The 23,906-nt window shown below is 37.6% G+C and overlaps 1 protein-coding gene across 1 annotated transcript; it reads left to right on the top strand.

Moving 5' to 3' along the window:
- Positions 1-1,789: 1,789 nt before the first annotated feature.
- LOC102691495 (lactase/phlorizin hydrolase) lies at positions 1,790-19,462 on the top strand. The gene is made up of 17 exons (XM_069196735.1): positions 1,790-2,471; positions 3,629-3,708; positions 3,840-3,923; positions 4,597-4,702; positions 5,364-5,428; positions 5,943-6,647; positions 7,138-7,786; positions 8,229-9,785; positions 11,833-12,101; positions 12,330-12,620; positions 12,970-13,168; positions 13,476-13,678; positions 14,592-14,698; positions 15,652-15,783; positions 16,059-16,282; positions 17,962-18,198; positions 18,907-19,462. The coding sequence occupies exons 1-17, from the start codon at positions 1,790-1,792 to the stop codon at positions 19,137-19,139; spliced, it is 5,823 nt and encodes a 1,940-aa protein (XP_069052836.1). The 3' UTR covers positions 19,140-19,462.
- The last annotated feature ends 4,444 nt before the right edge of the window (positions 19,463-23,906 follow it).

Genomic DNA, 23,906 nt, shown 5'->3' with positions numbered 1-23,906 from the left:
ATTGTGGGGTATAAAAATGCAATACTGTCCAAATATTATTCTAAGATATTATTTAGGCTTGCATTTTATTTCTTTCTGTTTTTCATTCACACATACAACATTCATTTTGATCATCATGTGATGTCTTTGAAAAGAATAATTAATATTTAACTACACTTCTGTTGCATTTTGTATCCAAAAGGGGTTACTGGGGCTACCACCTCCCTTAAGAGTACCACTCTTGCAAATTTTGCAACTCACAACCGACAACCCACTAAAGCTAAGCAGGTCAGGGCCCGTACCCGGATGGGAGACCTCCTGGGAAAAGCTAAGGTTGCTGCTGGAAGAGATATTAGAGGGGCCACGTAACCTGCGATCTGTGTGGGTCCTAATGCCCCAGTATAGTGACGGGGACACTATACTGTAAAAAAATGTCGTCCTTCGGATGAGACGTAAAACTGAGGTCCTGACTCCCTGTCATCATTACAAATCCCAGGGCGTTTTCCAAAAAGAATAGGGGTGTTACCCTGGCATCCTCACCAAATTTCCCATTGGCCTTTATGAATCATGGCCTCCTAATAATCCCCATCTATGAATTGGCTTCATCACTCTGTGTCACGATCGTAAACCCCTCCTCTTAAGGACGCTCCAGCCCTTTCTGTTTTATTCCTGATCTCCTGCACCTGCCTTCTTGCACCAGTGCTATAAAAGCCAAATGTTCCTGCCATTCTGGGCTCAGCTTTGGAAGATGGAAGCCCGGAAGCCCACCTACTTTTAGATCAGAAAACATTATTGATTAAAAAAAATAATAATTATGTCACCATTTCACTATATCACATACTTAGTTTTTCAGTTACAGCATGAAATCAGGCATTTCTTAAAATCCCTAAATCTATAAGACAATAAGTTCTCATTCTCATTCATAATAATGTTGACCTGAAGAATAGTCTATACAACAAATCATGTACTGGAGCACTTTTAGTAAATTATCTTGCTCAAGAGTACAAAAATATATTCGCTCAATTTGAAACTACAACAATTCAGTCTGATATCCACAGTGCTAGACCCTGTTTGTGTTTACTGAACTTCTACAGGGATTCTTGCTTTCAAAGTGATCACTACATATCATCTACTTTGTTTTCATAAAAAAAGCCAGATGCTGAACATGCACCAATTTATGTCATTGGAGCTTTGTATCATGCAACCATTAGCACTACACTGGCCAATAATTTTGTTACAAGCTAGTTTTTCCACAAGAAGAAATCACAAGTTTATACAGTACAAAACAATTGTTAATTTTTGGAGCCAATCAGTGAGAAACAATAAAACTGTAAAATGTACAGACAAACTAACTGACTTTGTTCCATTCCTTTGGAACGTGGCTCCACCTTTGTTTAAAATGTTCTTTAACAATAGTTTAATTACTAATATTTCTTTATTAACGTGCCTTTGCCCTTGCACGTGGTAATGTATATTTCATGGTAAGGCAATTTGAGAAATTGTTTACTGTGAAAAGATTTCTGCATAGATAAGTAACTCAATCTGAAATGATAGAAAAGCGAATCAAGCATTGACATTTATGATCAGGCCTTAACATACTTTAAGTGCAGATAAAAGTGGCATATCTCTTTTAGGTAATCTGTTTTAGGGCTATAAAACACAGATAACTAGTTATAGCCCAGTTGTTTTTTTTAATGCTATGACAATGCAATTGTAAAAAAAAAATTGCAGTGTGAGATGGTTTAAAGGTTTCACACAAAACGTAAGTTTATGTGGCAATAATAGCTAAGATTGTCTTCACACAGCAAAGATGAGGCAAGATGTTCAGATCCTTCTTCTTCTCCTGTTACCATGCACTTGCTTTGGCAGTGGGGTCCAAGACCAAGAAGAATTTATGCTCCTTGGGGGTCCCCTAACTAAAAACTTTGTGAATGCCTTGAACCGAGGAACCCTCAATTTTCAAGCATTGGCTTCAAAGATTCAGGGGGAAGGTGAGGCAGAGGTCTTTAATTGTCAATCCCCCCTGCCCCCTTCTGCTCAATACTATTTCAATTACCTTCGTTCAAGAGGGATAACTCATTTTAAAGTGATCCTTTCCTGGACAAGCCTCCTGCCTGAAGGTGATCCGAAGAATGCTCACCTGGAGACTCTCTCCTGCTACAGGAACTTCCTTGCACAGCTGTCAGAAGCCACTCTCAAGCCTCTCATAGTGCTGCACCATTCAGGTGTGCCTGAGGTCTTGAAGGCAAAACATGGAGGCTGGGAAAATGAGACATTTGTGAGTCTTTTTGAAGAATATGCCAAATTTGTATTTTCAAGTTTGGGAGGTCTTGCAGAGTCCTGGATAACATTCAGCAAGTTTTATGAGATGATTGAAGAGGGACACCAGAAAGATTCGGTCTCTTCCAGCCTTAAAACGCCTGTATTCGAAAATTCTTTACTTGCCCACAAAAAAGTGTACAGTCTTTACCACCAATTACTTTCTGCTAAAGGTAAGAATTCATCTGGCTCTAGTGTTAATACAATGTCATGAATATTATATCAGAAATATCCTCATTGAGGATATCAGACTACTTTCGAATTATTTCAGATGTGTAAACGAATGTATTTTTCTGTAGTTAAGCTCTTGTCTTACAGTCAAAGCAAAAATAGTTAATACCATTTAAAGGACAGCATTGTATAAAGGCCTATTGTGTTTTTATCTGAAAGTCTGTAGAACAAAGATCTCCTTGCTGTTAAGTATTCTACATTTTTCTATAATTTAACTTAAACCAAAAATAACTACTAAAAATGTATTTCCATTTAATTGGTCTTTAAACAGTCATAACTACTACAAAAGTTTGACTTAAAAGGGCAAGGACAATGATGTATCTGTGTTAAATTGTTAATTTTCCAATGAACTGATTCAGATTTTCATGTTCTAACAGTATGTTTTGTTTTACATGAAAAACAGAATATACCATTATTTTTTAGTCACAAGTCACTCCAAAGGGTTCTAGGAGAAACCTTTTGGACTACAATTACAAGTCATATCTGAGATTATTTATCTTTGAGTAAATGCAACTCTGCAGTTTTTATCTTTATTTCATAGCTTACAAAGGTCGAAATTATATAATGGATCTAGTATAATAATGTTTAGCAGGGGAGTTATGGGGAGGCACATATAATTTTCATGTTTTACCTGCTTGAGTACACTACAAGTGTTCAGACATACATTGTATAAAACTGTGAAGAGGCTTCTTATAAAGTGGTTAATTTACTATAACAATCTAAAATCTAAATCTAAAAGGTCAATTATGGCATCAGTCCTGCAGGATATATACATCAGTTACATTTTTTATTTTCAATTTTTTTGCCTTTTTCTACAATGCTCAATTAGCATAACAGTATGTTGATAACATGAAATATTAATTCATAAGCTTTGAGTGCAACTTGCTAAAAGGTATCTCTGATTTTTTTACTACTGCAAAAATTGATAGTGTTCTGGTACATTCATACATTCAGAACACTATCAATTTTTGCTAAGATACAATAATATTGTAAAATAATATTTTAGGAGTTTAACCCAGTAAACCTATTTCCTAGTATTCTTAAGATAATACTTTTTTATGTTTCTCTAACAACATATGCTCTTTTAATATTCTTACAGGTGGACAGATCTCCCTTGGAATGAAAGCTAGTGACATTAAGAGAAAAAACATTTTTTATCAAACTGACAATATGTACAAGGTAATGATGAAGCAGGTATTTAATGCAAAAACATGAAAATCTGTATTAAGTCTGATGTCCAGACACATTCATGAAGTGAATGTAACAGAAAGTATTAAGGAAATATTATTAATATTATTTTTTTCATTTAGGGATTTATAGATTTCCTTGCTGTGCACGTCAACTATGACTGTAAATTGGAAACAAACTTGCAGGTGGAATTTTTAAAGATACAGGTAACAAATACTGCATAACTGTCTCAAATGACTTATTTACCTTCATAAAGTACAAAAACTGAATGAATGTAAACAGAATGACAAAAATACTACATATGAAGACTGGAATGGTTGGCATAGAGGCTAACATTGCTGTCTTACAGCACTGGGGCCTTGGGTGGTATCTGGGTGGAATTTGTATGGTCTCCTCATGTTTGCATGGATTTCCTGCAGGTGCTTTAGTTTCCTTCCAAAGCCCAAAAAGCATACTGGTACAGTAGGTTAATTGGCTTCTGGAAAAAGTGTGTGTGTGTCTGTGTGTCTGTGTGTGTCCTGTGATGGACTGGCGTCTTGTCCAGGGTGTACCCATTGCACCCATTGCTTGTGTTGGCTGCGAATCCTCTGCCTTCTTGTACTAGTTGAAGAAGTTGGAAAATGGAAAAATGGATCAAGGCTGAAATCAAGACGAATGCTTTATGCCTTGTGAAGCTTAACAGTACAATAAATTATAGACTTAGAATTATGATAAAACCAATTCAGGTAAAAAAAAACTTAAGATTTCCTTTAGTCATTCACCACTGTCATGAAACAGAGTTCAAAGCTACTAACCCAGTCTTCAGATGCACCGCGATATGTGAAAATAAAGATATACCACCACGAGCAATCGTTTTATTTGAGGCTATTCATCATTCAGGGAGCCATGTTTAATGATGTGCCAGTTTTGATCTACGAGTTGCATGGTGAAGGCTGTAGCTCAGCATATGACCATCAGTTCCAGCCCCTAGCCAGTTTACTGAAAGGTAAGGTGACAAATACCTCCAATCTGTGAAACTGAATTTTATATTACCTTTAGCCCATTGTTTTTGAGTACCGGTTCTTCTTAATCTATTGTCTGTTCAAATTCAATTAATTTAAAAGTTGGGGCCTTATCTGAACCAATTATTTAGTTAATCATACATTTTTTATCATTTTCTGCTTCAAAAGAGGACAAAGTTTTCAAGTTACTGGTTTCATGCATGATTCTTTGTATGTGAAATAAAGCTCCGACGGTACTAGAACTGAAAACAATTCACTATAGTTTTATTAGAAATGTATAAGTTGAATTTGGGGGCTCATTTAAATCATTATAATTATAATAATTAAATAGTTAAGATTTACGTATTGTCAGATAAGTCTAACATCAAGTCAAAGGGATACAGTATCTGAAGTGATGTGACTTATTTATGGTATTGACTTGCATTGTGAAGTTGCAAATCTGAATGCTTTATAAGACATTTTATAGTCTTGAAATAGTACTGTAATGGTGAACAAGATTTTAAAATATCAATAGTGTCAAAATCATATTTTGCCTTTCTTAAGAAAACCTCACTTTCACCCTTCCTAAAATAATCTAAACTATACATATGTTCTTGATATTGTTCCCTGAAGAATGATACTTTACAGTATATTACAATTTCACAGCTCTGCAACAGAATGAACTGAGGATCATGGGATGTGACATCGTTGACATCTTTGACCAACTGACTGTGGAGAACAACTCACAAGGGTATTTTTTTGTTTCTTTAACAGTTTTTGAGAAACTTGCAGTTATTTTGATTATGTAGTCAAGATGTTGGAATCATATTAATACTGAAAAAAAAAGAAATTCATGTTGAATGTTGCTTGCTGAGAAAGTCTCACACTCTTGAATTAGATGATGCAGTTAGAAAATGAATGGATGGAATATTGAAAGTCCATCGTTAATATGAGAAGCCCTTTTACAATTTGCTCCATATTGCAGTTTCCAATACTGTTATGTAGTACATATTATATGAAAAACTCAAAAATAATAGAAGAGTTTTTGTATTGCTACTTTAAACAACAAAACTGATTATGCTAAAGAATGTTAATGCTAACATAAACAATATTATCATAAATAATATAATACTAGCCTAGTTGACATATTTCCTGAGTAAAAATTCACATTTCACATTATAGTTGATTCTGTTCATAAATATTTTCTTTTCTTTCTTTTACCTTTAATCCAGTCAACTGAGTGAGCTCAAAGCTTCAGAGAAGGCTGCTGCTGAGAGCTCTAAGACTACAGTGAACGACCATTCGCTGTTCTCATCTTATCAGACTGTTTGGGCAAAGTTTGCAGACCAACCAGTGTCTGAAAAAGACCTTTTCCTCAATAGTACCTTTCCAGATGGTTTTCAGTGGGGCACGTCCAGCGAATCATTCAAGGTGGAAGGTGGCTGGGCAGAACATGGAAAGGGAGAGACAATCTGGGATCGGTTTTCCCACGAGGGGAATGTCTTCCAGAACCAGACAGCTGACCTGGCTTGTGACAGCTACAATAAAATCGATTATGATGTTTACCTCTTGAGAGGCCTCCACAGCAAGACGTACCAGTTCTCCATTTCTTGGGCTAGAATCTTCCCCACTGGCCACAATAGCAGCTTAAATGAGAAAGGTGCTCTTTATTATGACAAACTAATTGACGGTCTTCTGCAGTCCAACATTGAGCTAGTAGTGACTCTCTATCACTGGGACCTGCCTCAGGTCCTGCAGGACCAGGGTGGCTGGCAGAACGAATCCATCATACAAGCATTCAAGGAATATGCAGACTTTTGCTTTTCTAGGTTTGGAGACCGTGTGAAAGTTTGGAACACTTTCAGCAGCCCTTGGGTTGTTAGTTATGCAGGATATGGTACTGGACAACACCCTCCTGGAATCTCAGACCCAATAATTGCTTCCTACCAGGTACATACGGCAACACTTTTGTTTGAAACATAAGAAACAGAAACTAAGTAAAAGCATTCCAATAAAACTAAAGAGTATTGATATTTCAGTCTTAATAAAGGATACAAAGTATCACACCTGCAATATGTTTGACATATTGTAGTCAGCACAAGCAGGGATTACCAAAGGTAAAGCAGAATATGGCAACTTCTAAAGTTTTTACTCCAGTAAATATGTTTAATTTATTTTGATGTCAAAATAAAATACAGCAAAAAGAAAATCCAAAAGTAGAAGTAGGAAAATGTTATTATTGTTCAAGGTTTTTTCTTATTTCTGTTCCACACTTGCTTTGGCCCTTTCCAGATATGCATCTGTAAGTGTTTTCAGCACATTCAAACTGTTTGAGAGAAGCTTTGGTACTGAAGAAAAGGTGTTTGAAAATCATCTTGTAAATGTAAATATGATAATTAATGCATTTCTGTTCATTGCTGTATTCTTCTTTTTTATGAAGGTAACTCACATGATAATCAAAGCCCACGCTGAGGCCTGGCATGTTTATAATAACAAATACCGACCTCTCCAAGGAGGAAAAGTGGGCATTGCCTTAAATTCTAACTGGGCAGAGCCCAAGAATTCTTCCAGCCCTCAGGATGTGGAGGCTGCAGAGCGCTACCTGCAGTTCATGCTGGGCTGGTTCGCTCACCCTCTTTTCGTCAATGGTGATTATCCAGAAATACTGAAAAAACAGATTGAGCAGAAAAACCAGGAATGTCCCCAGAAAGAGCTGGCTAGGCTTCCACTTTTTACTGAAGCAGAGAAGTTGAAAATTAAAGGAGCAGCTGATTTCTTTGGACTCAACCATTACACATCTCGGCTGATCAGTTCCAGCCCTAAAGTCTGCAACCCAGGACCACATAATGTGGGGGATTTCAAAGAGGATGTTGATCCCTCTTGGCCAAAGACTGCCTCTCCCTGGATTTTCTCAGTCCCATGGGGGATTCGACGGCTCCTAAATTTTATAGCCGCAGAATACACATCTGCCTCTAGAGTTCCCATTTACATAACAGGAAATGGAATGCCAACAGAATACAACGGAGAGGTTCTCAATGATACACAGCGTATTCATTTTCTTAACAGTTACATTAATGAAGCTTTGAAGGGTGAGTGTTTACTGAGTTTTGATATTTTCTCTGTTCATTTCACAATACTTCCTTCCAATTCAGGTTGTCCATCTTCATTTACAGTAGATAACTGTGGCTACGCAGTTTAGCTAAATTCACTGTATTTATTAAATGCATTTAATGTACAAATCACTTTGTTTATAGCTCGTATCACTATAAATTCCCTGTAGATTTAAAGAGTATATGCCAAATGTCTGGAAATCTTAAAAGTACAATAAAAGTGCCTCACATTCAATAATTGTGTAAAGACTTCTCAGGAAGGTTAGGACTGACTTTTCTGGTGGGTTTAAAAGATATTTTCCACATTCTCTCAGATTAATTTAAATGTATTGAACAGAACATTTTGATTGACTGATTTAAAATGTACTTTATTCTGCATTATGTATGAAAAGCTAACATTAATTTAATTTTATTTAATCAGCGATACAGATAGATGGAGTGGATGTGAGAGGCTTCACTGTGCAGTCACTGATGGATGGTTTTGAAGGCCCAGAAGGTTATAGTCAGAGGTTTGGTTTGCATTATGTAAACTTTGAAGACATTAACAGGCCAAGAACACCAAAAAAATCAGCATATTTCTATTCACAAATCATTGAAAATAATGGATTTATAAGCAGAAAAGACAAGATATTGCCCCAAAATCTTATTTCTCAACCTAAGGTTACCAAGCTGCCTGGTCTACCTCCATCTGATGTTCCCTCAAAAGCTAAGATTGTCTGGGAGAAGTTTTCTCGCCAATCTAAATTCGAGAGGAAGCTTTTCCACTATGGAACCTTCTCAGAAGAATTTCAGTGGGGTGTGTCAACCTCAGCCTATCAGATCGAAGGTGCATGGAATACTGATGGGAAGGGACCAAGTGTTTGGGACACTTTTACACACAAGCCCAACAGCATCAAGAACAATGACACTGGGGATGTGGCCTGTGATAGCTACAATAAAATAGAGGAAGACCTGTACATGTTAAGGGCTTTGAAGGCTAAGTCTTATAGATTCTCTTTGTCCTGGCCAAGGATTTTTCCTGATGGTAGAATCAGATCACTGAATGAGAAAGGAGTGGAGTATTACAACAGACTCATCAATGGTCTCCTGGCTTACAATATTACTCCAATGGTAACCATCTATCACTGGGACCTTCCTCAAGCCTTGCAGGATATTAAAGGTTGGGAGAATGAGCAGATGATTGAAATATTCAATGAATTTGCTGACTTCTGTTTTGCAACCTTTGGAGACAGAGTCAAGTTCTGGATGACTTTTAACCAGCCCCATACTATTGCATGGGCAGGCTATGCCAAAGGATTGATGCCTCCCAATGTGAAGAGTCCAGGAGATGCCCCTTATAGAGTTGCCCACAATCTCTTAAAAGCTCATGCTATGGCTTATCACACTTATGACAAGAAATACAGAAGTGTCCAAGGTGGTCTGGTCTCCCTAAGCCTTAATGCTGACTGGGTAGAACCCAAGGACGTAAATGTACCCAGAGAAATAGTGGCTGCTGACCGTTACCTCCAGTTCCAGCTTGGTTGGTTTGCACACCCCATTTTTAAAAATGGGGACTACCCAGATGCACTGAAATGGCAGGTAGGTAACAAAAGTGAGTTGCAAGGCCTGCCAGAATCTAGGCTTCCCGCTTTCACAGAGCAAGAAAAGGACTATATCCAGGGAACTGCTGATGTCTTCTGTATTAATTCTTATACCACTAAAATTGTGCATCATGTAACCGCCAGGCTAAAGCCCTATTCTTATGATTATGATCGGGATCTTGGTGAAGCAGTAGAAAATGACTGGCCTGGTACTGCTATGAATGAGTTTAAAGCTGTTGCCTGGGGCCTGAGAAGACTTCTGAACTGGATAAAGGATGAATATGGCAACCCAGAAATCTATATCACTGAGAATGGGGTGTCAACTGATTCAAAATCTACTGTGGATGACACAGATAGAATGTTCTTTTATAAAACTTACATTGATGAAGCACTGAAAGGTAAGATTTTTAAGTTGCAGTGCATACGAAGCTTCCAAATGAATATTCCTAATTCAAGGATTAAGTTGAATACCTACAGTGCCTTGTGAAAGTATTCGGCCCCCTTGAACTTTTCAACCTTTTGCCACATTTCAGGCTTCAAACATAAAGATATAATTTTTTTATTTTATGTGAAGAATCACCAACAAGTGGGACACAATTGTGAAGTGGAACGAAATCTATTGGATTTTTGAAACTTTTTTAACTAATAAAAAAATGAAAAGTGGGGCGTGCAAAATTATTCGGCCCCCTTGCGTTAATACTTTGTAGAGCCACCTTTTGCTGCGATTACAGCTGCAAGTCGCTTGGGGTATGTCTCTATCAGTTTTGCACATCGAGAGACTGAAATTCTTGCCCATTCTTCCTTGCAAAACAGCTCGAGCTCAGTGAGGTTGGATGGAGAGCGTTTGTGAACAGTAGTTTTCAGCTCTTTCCACAGATTCTCGATTGGATTCAGGTCTGGACTTTGACTTGGCCATTCAAACACCTGGATACGTTTATTTGTGAACCACTCCTTTGTAGATTTTGCTGTATGTTTGGGATCATTGTCTTGTTGGAAGATAAATCTCCGTCCCAGTTTCAGGTCTTTTGCAGACTCCAACAGGTTTTCATCCAGAATGGTCCTGTATTTGGCTGCATCCATCTTCCCCTCAATTTTAACCATCTTCCCTGTCCCTGCTGAAGAAAAGCTGGCCCAAACCATGATGCTGCCACCACCATGTTTGACAGTGGGGATGGTGTGTTGAGGGTGATGAGCTGTGTTGCTTTTACGCCAAATATATCGTTTTGCATTGTGGCCAAAAAGTTCGATTTTGGTTTCATCTGACCAGAGCACCTTCTTCCACATGTTTGGGGTGTCTCCCAGGTGGCTTGTGGCAAACTTTAGACGAGACTTTTTATGGATATCTTTGAGAAATGGCTTTCTTCTCGCCACTCTTCCATAAAGGCCAGATTTGTGCAGTGTAAGACTGATTGTTGTCCTATGGACAGACTCTCCCACCTCAGCTGTAGTTCTCTGCAGTTCATCCAGAGTGATCATGGGCCTCTTGGCTGCATCTCTGATCAGTCTTCTCCTTGTCTGAGCTGAAAGTTTAGAGGGACGGCCAGGTCTTGGTAGATTTGCAGTGGTCTGATACTCCTTCCATTTCAAGATGATCGCTTGCACAGTGCTCCTTGGGATGTTTGAAGCTTGGGAAATCTTTTTGTATCCAAATCCAGCTTTAAACTTCTCCACAACAGTATTATGGACCTGCCTGGTGTGTTCCTTGGTCTTCATGATGCTCTCTGCGCTTTCAACAGAACCTTGAGACTATCACAGAGCAGGTGCATTTATACAGAGACTTGATTACACACAGGTGGATTCTATTTATCACCATCAGTCATTTAGGACAACATTGGATCATTCAGAGATCCTCGCTGAACTTCTGGAGTGAGTTTGCTGCACTGAAAGTAAAGGGGCCGAATAATTTTGCACGCCCCACTTTTCATTTTTTTATTAGTTAAAAAAATTTCAAAAATCCAATAGATTTCGTTCCACTTCACAATTGTGTCCCACTTGTTAGTGATTCTTCACATAAAATAAAAAATTTATATCTTTATGTTTGAAGCCTGAAATGTGGCAAAAGGTTGAAAAGTTCAAGGGGGCCGAATACTTTCGCAAGGCACTGTATTGATATCTTTGGTTTGGTTCTAGGACAACTGGACAATTTATTAAATATTAGACAATTAGTAGTTTGGTTTGTTAGAACGTTGGTCTGGTTTGATCCTACACAGTACAAACAAATTAATTCATATAGCCTCTATGAATTGAATAAACTGGCATGTATTATAAAGTAAATTTCTTGTTAAAAGTTACTTTAAATTATGTAATTATGTGTTCAGAACAATAGAGTGAGTATAGAGTGGCATGCTTTCAATTCAAGTAGTAAATTAAATATAGATTTAATTCATTGGATATCAGAATGGATGTGAAAACACAAATACAATGTTTGTGCTGTTTATATTACAGCTTACAATTTGGATGGTGTAAGATTAAAAGGATACACAGCCTGGTCTCTGATGGACTCTTTTGAATGGCTGGAGGGCTACAATGTTGGCTTTGGTCTTCACCATGTGGACTTCAAGAACCCGATTCGACCACGAACCCCTAAACGCTCTGCTCATTACTTTTTCCAAATCATAAAAAATAATGGATTCCCTATGCCAGATGATGAAAAGCTCTTGTATGCACAGTTTAGAAAGGATTTTGCTTGGAGTGTTGCAACAGCATCTTATCAGGTAAATTATCTCATTTTAAGCCGTTTCTTCCAACTAAAAAGAAGGAAATAATACTTAAAAATGTGTTTTAATATTGACCTAATTGATGGGAAGTATGTACTTATAAAGTCACATAACAGGTATGAAATACTCCACTCCAGTGTTTAGGATAATGATTATTTGATTATATTAAACCATTGGCACAGTTAAACAAGGCTGATTGCACAAACGTTTTTTCCATAATTAAAGATTGAAGGAGGCTGGAGGGCCGATGGAAAGGGAGTGAGCATCTGGGACACCTTTGCACACACTCCATTGAAAGTGGGTAATGATGAGAATGGAGATATTGCTTGTGACAGCTACAACAAAATTGATGAGGATGTGGCTATGCTGAAAAAGCTTGGGGTGACTCACTATCGCTTCTCCATATCCTGGCCAAGGGTTCTACCTGATGGAACCCCAAGGTACATAAATGAAAAGGGACTCAACTATTATCATCGTCTTATTGATAAACTTCTTGCTGCTAACATACAGCCACAGGTAAGCTGTGAACACATTGTATAAATAAAATACGCATTTGGATAAACTGACCTTTATCTTGTTACATCCAGTGTATGTTTTACAAAATGATGGTGGGTTTTGATTAGGTGACAGAAGTTTCACTATACTTTACGCTATACTATATTATTTTGTTTTAGTGCTAATGGTAAGCCTTTACTAAAACTATTGGGAAGACATAAAGAAATAATACAATTAAAATACTATAAAGAACTGAGCTTTTCTGCTTAAACACTATCCTTCATTATAGTGGATTGATTGTTTTCTGCGATGGAATATTAAACAGTGACTTGATATGGCTTGAATTTGTTGTGCTCTATTGTCTGAATAGGTGACCTTGTACCACTGGGATCTCCCTCAGGCCCTGCAGGATGAGGGGGGTTGGGAAAATGAAACCATTGTACAGAGATTTAAGAGTTATGCTGATGTCATTTTCAGCAGGCTAGGGGAAAAAGTGAAATTCTGGATCACAATCAATGAGCCCTATAATGTGGCAAACATAGGACATGGCTATGGAACAGCTGCACCAGGTATGGGATTCTCCCTTGGCAGGGCAACAGTCTGGTGCTTGATATACTATAAGCAAGAATCTTTTTTAATCTATTGGTAGTATATGGAGAAAACTGAATGCTCAAAATATAATTTGAAGAAAGGTGGAGAGACGTGTTCTCATCCCATTAATTTAATCATTTGTTCAGGTGGAAACTCAAATTGTAACCATTTGTATGTGTGTTTTCAACTCTGCAAGCCATCCTTCAACAAATATCCCTATGAGACTTAAATTTCATAACTGGTGTAACAGTAAATATTGCTTGATTTTTACCTTTCTGTTTCAAGGAATCAGCTTTAGGCCAGGCACAGCACCTTATGTGGTTGGCCATAACCTTCTTAAAGCTCATGCTGAAGCCTGGCACCTTTATAATGACAAATACAGACAAAAGCAGGGTGGACTAATCTCCATTACCATCAACTCAGACTGGACAGAGCCAAGGAACCCTTACAAACAAGAGGACATTGATGCTGCTAGGCGCGTTCTACAGGTAGTGCACTTGGCAAACTCTCAACTACACCTACAATTAGATGAGGGTTATTTAAGTTGTTTTTTTTTTCAAATCAGATATCATTATAATAAGACTAGCATCATAATGCTGCTTGCTACAATAGATGAATACGATGTTAGTTTATGTTTATTTCTAAACTTTAAATTCGGGTATACCTTTTAGTCTGCACAATATACTACAGTTCTTCATGCCATCTTACAGTTTACGATGTAGTCAGAACCCTCCAAAAGCAAATACTGTACTTAGGGTATGCTTGTTACAAAATTCTTGCTGCTAATGACTGAAATCATAGAACAACCTTAAATGATCAATATGACAGCATATTCAGTTGTAATGTTAAATAGTTTGTGGTTAATACTTTCACGTGTTGATGCTATAATGACCAATTAAGTTATTTTGATTCTATTTTGGAGGAGTGTTGTACTTCCGTCTCATCCAGGGTATATTGTGCCTTGCACCCATTGCTTGCCGGGATAGCCTCTGAGTCCCCTGCCACCCTGTACTGGAAATAGTGGTTAGAAAATGGATGGATAAACTGATGGTATACTGCCATCTGGTGTACTATTGAAATAAATAAAAATGCTCTTCTCAGATGCAGCTTTATTAGACTGCAATATTTTTAATTATTACATACTAAAGAAGTTAGACAGTTGCTCTTAAATTTGAAAACTATTATTTTCACCAATTATAACTGAGCATAAATTGCTATGAAATTATCATGCAAAAAGCAATTCATTACAGCTGAACAAACACATTTCATTGTCATTGTAGAGAATTCTCTGCAGCCCTTGTTGTGTATTCAAAAACAGTTTAATTTGTTTTAAAGGAAAAACATTTTATTTACTCTTCACCAGTTATCAATGCTGAAGTGTAATGTTTTATTTCACTATAGTTTTATATAGGATGGTTTGCTCACCCTGTGTTTAAAGGAGATTATAATGAATTGATGAAGACAAGAATTCGAGAAAGGAGCTTGGCTGCTGGTCTTTCAAAGTCTCGGTAAGATGTTTAAATTCATTAATTGGATAACCATTGTTTCATTTGGGACCAGCTATTGAACACAAAGATTAAATTGGCTTCTGTTGGTTTATAGTCAAATCCAATTTACAGTGCATTTGTTGCAATAAGTTGCCATTTGCATTTTGTAAAGCTGTAGGGAAAAAGGGGTACAATAAAACTGGGTATATAAGCATAATGGCTTGACAGAGCAATATAGTAGGGAATTGAGGTGATAAAAGGACAAAAATACATCAAAGGTAAGAGTAAGTTAGCCCAAACAGAGCTATTGCTTTAATAATAAGTGTTGTTTTTAAGTCTACAGAACATGTCAAACTCTTGTACAGTGACAGGAATTGCAATTATCTGGGTACCTTCTCTAAATTGATAAATAAACTGTCATGCCCTCTGCAGCCAGAGGGCGTTCCTTCTCTGTCCTGTCTCTTGTTTCCAGTGCTTTGCTGTCCTTCCGGTGTTTCTCTCTTTCTGGGGCTATATATTTCTGGGTCTATATATTGCTAAGCCTTTTTCGACCCTGTGAGCGGTGTCTTTTGTTTTTCCCGCAGCTTTTTTCTTTTTCTCTGGACCCAATAAGGGGGGTGCTGTCACACCCTCTGCAGCCAGAGGGCGCTCCTTCTCTGTCCTGTCTCTTGTTTCCGATGCTTTGCTGTCCTTCCGGTGTTTCTCTCTCTCTGGGGCTATATATTTCTGGGTCTTTCATTTGCCTTGACTCAGCATTGACGTTCAGATGTCCTGAGACCCGCCTAGCACCAGGTCGCCCCACGTCCGCTACGGCATAGGTTTCTATACGGCATTTCCTGAACAGCTGAGCCCAGGCTAACCCCTGTCTTGCCACTACGCATAGGGTCTTTTATGCTCTCCTGCCATTCCACAGTTCGTCCTTTCCGACATCCGTGACATAAACCTCAAGAGGTGAAGATTTTGTTTCTGTTTAGCCTTCCAGAGTTCACAGAAGAGGAGATAAGGAGAATTAAAGGTACCCATGATTACTTTGGATTTAATCACTATACTACAGTCCTGACATTTAATGTGGATTATAAGAATCTTCAGCATTATGATGCGGACAGGTATGTCTTTTAATGTGGAATAATATAAAATAATAATGGGTAGTAAAAGCAAATGTTTGGGATTGGTTCCAGTAGTCAGACCAATGTATTCTGTTTCTGGACTTTGAGAAGGGGTTATAAATGTCTGGAAGTATATTGTTTCACTGAGCTTTCAACTACTCTTAAAATAAACCATTATAGATACAATTTAAATACAGAATAATGTCAACGCTTAAATTACTGAGTATACAAAACCACAAATTTTGTTAAATAAGAAATGCTTTGTTTTACCCTAGGGGGGCAGGAACAATTGCCGATCGTGCCTGGCTGGACTCTGGGTCAGCATGGCTAAAGGTCACACCATTTGGGTTTAGAAGAATCTTAAATTTCATTAAGGAGGAATATGGGAACCCCCCTATTTATATCACCGAAAATGGTATCTCTGAGCGTGGCCCTATTAATCTGAATGATGACCACAGAATTCATTACCATGATAACTATATCAATCAGGCTCTGAAAGGTGAAGTACAAGTCTATCCTGTTTCTGTTTTCCCATTTACTGTAACTACAAAGTGAAAATAGTTTTTTTTTCAGAATTGTATCAGAAAAGAGTTCACCTAGAAATTTGTCATTATTGTTTTTACACATATAACTATTTAGTTTTCTTTCTCCACTAGATTCACTAATCTGAAAAACAATTAAATAAAAGTAGAATACAACTAGACTAGAAAGATTTGCATCAGAAAGGAGAGTTGCCTCAGCCCTTGTGGGCACATCTAGGCTATCATCTGCTGATAAATGTTGATAAAAGATTACTAATGAGAGAGATCAATTCAGCCAATTTAGATTATTTGATTGACAACTGCAAAACAGAAAACACATAGCCTATCAAAAGGCAGCATGAAGATTTTCCACCATCTGGTAGATAGCACCATTGCATAGTTCCAAGACCCTGGGTTCTATCCTTTCCTACCTCCTGGGGCTGATCCCTGTATTCACATGGGTTTTCTCAGAGTACTCTGATTTCCTCACAGCCTTTAAAGACATCTGCTAAATTCTTCATTTAATCAAGAATTGTTCTGTTAGGGGTGGCTGTGATGCCTATATTCAAGTAATGGATTTGTAAAATATCACTACCTGTAGCCAGACAGGTACACAAAACTATTGGTATGTTCACAGAAGATTTCTAGTAGCAGACACTTTGATTTCTTTTATTGTTGCTGATCTTAAGCACTGGTATTTCAGTGCATACTTCCAAGCATATCTGAGATAAATTCTAACATGTTGTTATTTCACCACCTATCTTAATCCAAAGATCCAGCATTATTATGCTCTCAACATGGATGATTATTTTATTTGTCATGATATAGATTCTTGATCTGGGTCAGACTCCTGTGAAGTGTGTTGGTAAGACCCTATGTGTGACGGTATAATCCGGAAGAGTCGGGAGAAGGACATCAGGGGAAGACACTGCAGGGTTAGGTTGGGTTGAAAGACCGGGGGCGGTGACGGTGGTGATCCGGTGCACGGGGGGGAGAGCGCAGGCAACCAAATCCAGGGAATTCCAAAAGTGGTAGTCAGGGCACAGACAGTAATCCAAGAGCCGGGAGATCCATCCAAGACTCAGACGATTAAAACCAGGGAAAGGGGAACTAGGACCAGGAACACGGACATGACAGGACTAGATGCTCCAAGCCCTGGGCTCAGAGGTCAGGACATCTGGGGATAAGGCCTATTCCCTCAAGCTTCTCTAGAGCCTGGTGAAAGGCGGACCTTCAGATGTCCGTCTTCCATGCTGAGCCCGGAACTGCGGAGACACGGGGCTAAGATAACAAAAAGGGGACGAGACACAGGTGAAAGTACTAAAACTAAAAACAATACAAAAAAGGTGGGAGCGCCCTCTAGAGGAGGGATGACACCCATGACAGATACTGAGTCATCTTTGAGCATGCCTAATCTCAGCTGTTTCCTTTGCTCTCAAATCTTTGCTATCACCATACAGTACATGCACACATTCTTTAAACAACAATTGATATTAATCCTGATAGCTTTCCCATAGTAAGTGGTCTTAAACTGTGATGTTCAATGTGGCATCTTCCTGTAATTGGAACTTTTAAATCTACTATATTGGAAATTGTAAAGTATTACAAACAACTCCTTAAGTTTTGCATTTGTACTTATTGCATGTTCTTTACACAGCTTATATTTTGGATGGTGTGGATATTCGAGGATACACAGTCTGGACACTAATGGATAATCTGGAGTGGGCTACAGGCTTTGCAGAGAGGTTTGGTTTATTCTATGTTAACCAGTCTGATCCTAGCTTGCCTCGCATTCCCAAGAAATCTTCCAGACGATATTCCACAATCATACGGTGCAACGGATTCCAAGACCCAACACAAGGTCCTCATGGTTGTCTTCAAATAGAACCAGAAAGTAAGATACTTCATTTATTATTCACATTTTCTCTGCTCTGTGGAGCTCTCCATTGGGCATTTCACTCTTTTAGGTTAACCTAAGTCAAAACAGCTAAGTCACTCTGAAGCTACTCTACCTACTAAGTTTATATTTTAGTGTGGTTTAAATACAGTACATACAAACTCTTCCAAAGCATTGGCCATAAGCAGTGCCAGTGAGTTAGTGGCTCTGAACTGTCAATATCAGTCTCACAATATCAATATCACAGGTACTACAATATCAGTCGTACTTATGTATGTGTATAGTAGCCAGAGTGATTCACATCTTCTGGTAACTCTGTTACTGTAGGTACTGTACCTGCATCTTGAAGGAATAGGAAATAGGTATGTGCACCTATTGAGCTCAGCTGACTTCATAATTAACACGTGTTGTTTGTCTGAATCATTTAGGACAGCAGTGGTGCTGGAAGCTGAATGACAAATGGAAATGTTCACATTAAGGTTTATGATGGAGTGTTGGTTGTGGGGCAGTTGTTGTCTGGTTTACTTAGCTTCTTTCACATACTGTATATTTGTGTATTTCAACCTTCAGATTTTACATTTGAAATGTCAATAAACACTCTTTGAAAATGCTCAGGTACACCATTGAAAAGAAGCATTTATATTTTTAGATATTATACTTTTTATTGCATGTGCAATTTATTGTACCTTTGTATTTATTACACAGGTTCTACCACAGCTTCCACTGTCATGAAGCCCACAGACACTCCCAGACCTTCCCCAATACAAAGGATTAATTTCCTGGGGATGGAAGTATCATCGTCTGATGCAGAAGTTGCTCTTTACATTCTCTTAGCTTTTTCAGTAGTTGGTGCAATTACAACCTTTTTTGTATCATACCGGTATTTGAAAACAAAATCAAATTTTAAACATCATGGTGAAAACATTAGTCTACAATGAATGAAAGAAAAGAATCAATTGGTGCTTTTGTTCCTCCTTCAACAGTTGATACTGAGTCCCCTAATTTTATTGTATGAAGACAATTAGTATTTTTAGTGTTTTACAAATCACTGAATTTCCTTTTTATATTTTAATATTATCCATTATCCCAACAAATGATAACATCATTTGTGCATCCATCCATTTATGAGTTTTTAAATAGCCAGGCACTGTTATCAGTGACACAAAAAGAAATTTAGGCAAAATAATACACAATATTGCATTGTATGAATTACTGGTTACACTATAAAACAAAATAAAGTAAATTTAAATGTACCACAAGAGCAACAGTAAATGTGAATTCCATTCTTTTTTAATTTTCAGCTCATTTACAGTTTAATTTATGGTTTATGTTTCTGTAGAATGAATCGTGACTACTGTACATCATTAATGCTATGATTTTGTGACCACAGAGCAGTGCAGGGAAAAATAGATGCACAAATAAATACCATTCCATTTCTCAGTTACTTATTCTTACTGTCAGAGAATTACTGTACAAGGCCATGCAATAATAAAATTATAGTCCAGTTTATATGAAACAGCTGGGGCATGGCAAATGAAAAATAAAAATGATTAAGACAAAGGGACAGAACAAAAAATAAAATGCGCGTGACTAGTGAACCACCAGTCTATTGTGCCTGATGTTTGACACACATGCCAAATTAAAGGTACCCTTAATGAATTAATAAATGCTGTTCTACTTAATGTCAGTGGAGGATAAAATAGTTTTAATGGAGGAACAATAATGGTCTTTTTATAAACCTTTCTTTGATCAGGTAATAATGAGAGTGAGCTCTCTGTAGCTGTCAGGTCTGCAGTCTTTGGAGATGCTAAAGGGAAGTCTCCTTGCTGGGTTTAATGCACCGATTAAAAGAGCTCATCTCAGCACGGCAGATGTGAAACAAATGGGAAGCAAAATAAAGCTGGGGAACACATCCTGAAAATGAAAGGCTTTACACTGAATAGAAATTTAGAAATGATCTAATTAGCAAGATGAAAGTCAGCTTTTCATCGTCAGGTGACACTTTAAAATGCATAAAATTAAACACATCAATATATAAATAAAAAATCCACAACTGGTCTAGGGTGTGATAGTCATTCTCGTAGTGTTGCCCCAGCAGAGAAAATAGACAAAAAGCAAATTCTGATGGTCTCCAAACATAATTGCCAGGACCTTTGCTGCCGAGAGAATTGTTTTGAACTTGCTGAACTCTGCTGGAGGCCGCAATGGAATTTCCGTGACATTAATACTGGATACCCTGGATCATTTTTGTGTGGTATGTTACATTCACATTTTGCAAGAACTGCGAACTTCATCTACATAATAACCCTTTCAAAACTCACCTAAAGGTTTCTAGAGAGAGTTGGGAGATTTGGGATAAAAACACCCCAGTCTCTGTTTATTCTTTAAAGTATGTCTTTTGGTCATCAAAGGCTTTGTGCCACACCCACACCTATTTCCATCACATGACATGGCATCTATATAACTCCTTGAGCTGATGAATTTCAGAATTAGAACACAACACGCACCTCAGTTCCTAAGCACATTTGTGCTGCCAGCTTTAACCTGGTACTTGACACTACCATATGGCAGACTAGGTTATAACATCTACTCAAACTTGCTTGGGTAACTTGTTTTCAACCATATGACATCTTGTTGCCTGGCAGGCAAAGCTGTTTTTACAGTGTCACAATTATTTAATATAAATACCATGTAATCATTATTTAAAGTATAAATTAAATTTATAGAGTAGAAGCTGAGAGAGACACATATGGACATTTTTTACATTAATTAGAATTGTACTTTAGCAATACATCAGCAATAAGTTTTATAGGAGTAAAAATGGTATAATAAAACAGAAAGGGAAGCTTGCTTATAGATGAACCAGGGCCCTTTAAAATTGAGCTACTAGAGAGAAAGTGAAAAATTGGTAAGTCAAATCTTGTGATGAAATTTCAAGGAGTCTTCCACGGTTGCGTTTTGAGAGCACATTGGACTCTTTAGTTAATTAAATACCAGACTCATATCAGGCTATGCCATGTTCTAGTTGTGACCAGTATTTCCCAACTGTCATCTCTGAATTCATTCAGTACCACAGGAGTTGGGTGTGTCTATGGCAGTCAAGGATTCTTCAGCTTGTCAGGCAGCAGAAACTCTTGTAATGTATTGGATGCCTGTGTTTATCAGTCCATAGTGCATCAGCCTTTCATTCAATATTTACCACAGCTGTTTGTACTGTGGGTCATCACAGGTTGATGAAAGAGAGGATTTCTATCACATTTAATAAGGGTTGTAGAAGTTTGCTGGTTTGTGTAACAAAATAACAAAACTGAAGGGTTTGATAATGAGAATGACAGGCAACTGGCAATCGTGAATTGAAATATAATAAGCTAAAATCCACTGCTCATGTCTTTTCTTATTTGTTTCTGTGAAGTCAAGGAAGAACCTTTTTGTGAACCTTTTGTTGTCAGGTTTACTAAAACAATTATTATTGTTGCTCAAACTATACATCAGTTTTTAAAGAGGCCCCAAGATGTAATGGACATTGAGAGTGAAGATGCCTCTCACTCTCTGGTTCTAAAGTACACTGGGGCAACTATCCACAACATAGAACTACAGGCTTTTTGCGTTTGCAGGCAACAGGACAGTTAAGGCTCTTTCTTCCCCAAGATGGCACTGTGACATCATGATAGACTGACAGTTATTGAAAGTAGCTTTGGCTTTGTCTTTTGTTGCAAAGTGCAGAGAAAGAATTAGTTGAAAGAATTAGTCATGCCACAGAAACTCAGAAACGAGGTGCAAACAGTGGTATTATTTGTCACCATCAATATAATTTACACTCATTTTCTCTTGCAATCCTCAGCTACAATGGAAATAAACCATTTCTTGTTACACATGCTTTTTTGCCAATATGGCTGTGGGTGTACCAGAGAAATGGAATATAATTTTACACATTCCTATTTTTTGTTTCCTTTCTTAAACTGGAATTCAAACCAGTAGTCCAAGCAAAAAGTAAAACTTCCTAAGTGTGACAAAGAGTCAAAACAGTTTACACTGAATCCCAAAATTAAACACTGACACACTAGTTCCCAATTTTTGTTGGAGAGTCCGTGGACATAATTTCTGCTTTCATGCCGAATGGTTTCTGTCTAAGTCACTGAAATGACCCACTAACAGCAAATAAAAAATATTATACAATATTATAAATATTACAAATACAAATCCCATATACTATATTACAAATAACAGTAAATTGTAAACAAAATACAGACAAAAGTTGTATTTGTGAAAATCCCTTTTTGTAAGGTATACATCACTTTGTCATCTTTATTGCAAATTTTGTTCAGTTTTATATTTTTCTTGTTTACTAATCTACCTGTGTGCTGTTTCACAAATCCATCGCAGAGCACACATAGACACAAACACGCACACTCACACCATAGCCAATTTTCCCAGAAGCCAATTAACCTACTGGCATGTCTTTGGACTATGTGAGGAAACCAGAGAACCTGGAGGAAACCAACATGAACACAGGATGAGCATAAAAATTCTGCACTGATAGCACCCCAGGAATTGAACACAGGGCCCCAGCTCTGCGAGACAGCAATGTTATCCCTGTCCCACTGTGGCGCCAGCCAGTCAAGATATATCCTGCATAATAGCTGGTTACACATTTATGCCTTCAAAATATATAAGATAATGCTTGTACTTTAGTATCTTTTTATTTTACTTCTGGATCTGGCCCAGCACACTTTTGAGAATGGTTTTTCGAAAGCTGGATAATTTACTATCAAAACAGAGTTAATAAGGGGGTAATATGGAAAAAAGAGGAAACTCTCCATCCATGTTTAAAATAGAAGGTTCAGTCTTTATGATGCTGCCTTACTGAATGAAGTGCACCAGGCCAATCTATATTATGGAATGCAAAAGTCATCCCGGAACCTGTGTTTAGGTTTCCTTACATTCATTCGACCACAGAGTGATAGAAGATTTAGAGGGCATTTGGTGATAGTGGTGGTTGGTGCAAAGTGTGATACAGTAATGTGTTATATAGCAAAATCACAGAGAAGTCTTTCAGAGGTTTCCTTGTAAAAACTGGATTTGCTGTTGAAAACATTTCGATGCCATGTGTTTCTCCACAAATAGAATCCCTGCTGAGTTTCACCACTCATACTGATGAAAGAGAGAGCATTTTTGAAAGCAGCCTTAAACCCTCTTCTTCCTACTGGGGCTACAGTACTGAACGGGTCTGCTGATACTTTATTCCCTTTCAATTTAAATAACTCTGCAAGACCTCAGAACACTAATATGGTAAAAGCTTATTTAGAGAGAGTATTGAAAATGTCAATAAAACCTCTGTGGGTAAATTTTCCATGCCCAGTATTGTCTTCCTATCCCACATTAAAGATGACATTTAAAAATAATAAAGTTTGATTTTGCCAACATCTCTATGGGCAAACAACAAAACATTTCATTCGCTTGCTTTTCAATGCGTAGCCCATGAGAACATCCAACAAGTACATAAATCTTTTATCCCTTTTGATGCCTGTTCCTCTTGCAGTAGAAACTGTCCCCGCAAAGGGTATATTTTGCTTTTCCAGGGAAAAAAAATATGAAAGCAAATAAGAAAAACATCTGAAAGCATAAATCTTCGGACATTCAGAAGAACTACATAGAAACCTTTATAGGGATGACAATTCAGAATTCTTTTTAACATCTTTGTGGTT

This window comes from Lepisosteus oculatus, chromosome 12 (genome assembly GCF_040954835.1).
Source record: "Lepisosteus oculatus isolate fLepOcu1 chromosome 12, fLepOcu1.hap2, whole genome shotgun sequence".
Classification (NCBI taxonomy): Eukaryota; Metazoa; Chordata; class Actinopteri; order Semionotiformes; family Lepisosteidae; genus Lepisosteus; species Lepisosteus oculatus.
The sequence above is the reverse complement of the archived record's forward strand: the minus strand, read 5'-3'. Positions and strand labels throughout refer to the sequence as shown.

What these genes read in the sequence shown, in the direction of transcription:
- LOC102691495 (XM_069196735.1), top strand. Translation starts at nt 1,790, where the DNA reads ATGAGGCAAGATGTTCAGATCCTTCTTCTTCTCCTGTTACCATGCACT. An exon ending in TTGCAACAGCATCTTATCAG is followed by an intron (nt 12,102 to 12,329) that starts GTAAATTATCTC and finishes CCATAATTAAAG; the next exon opens with ATTGAAGGAGGCTGGAGGGC. An exon ending in GCTGGTCTTTCAAAGTCTCG is followed by an intron (nt 14,699 to 15,651) that starts GTAAGATGTTTA and finishes GTTTCTGTTTAG; the next exon opens with CCTTCCAGAGTTCACAGAAG.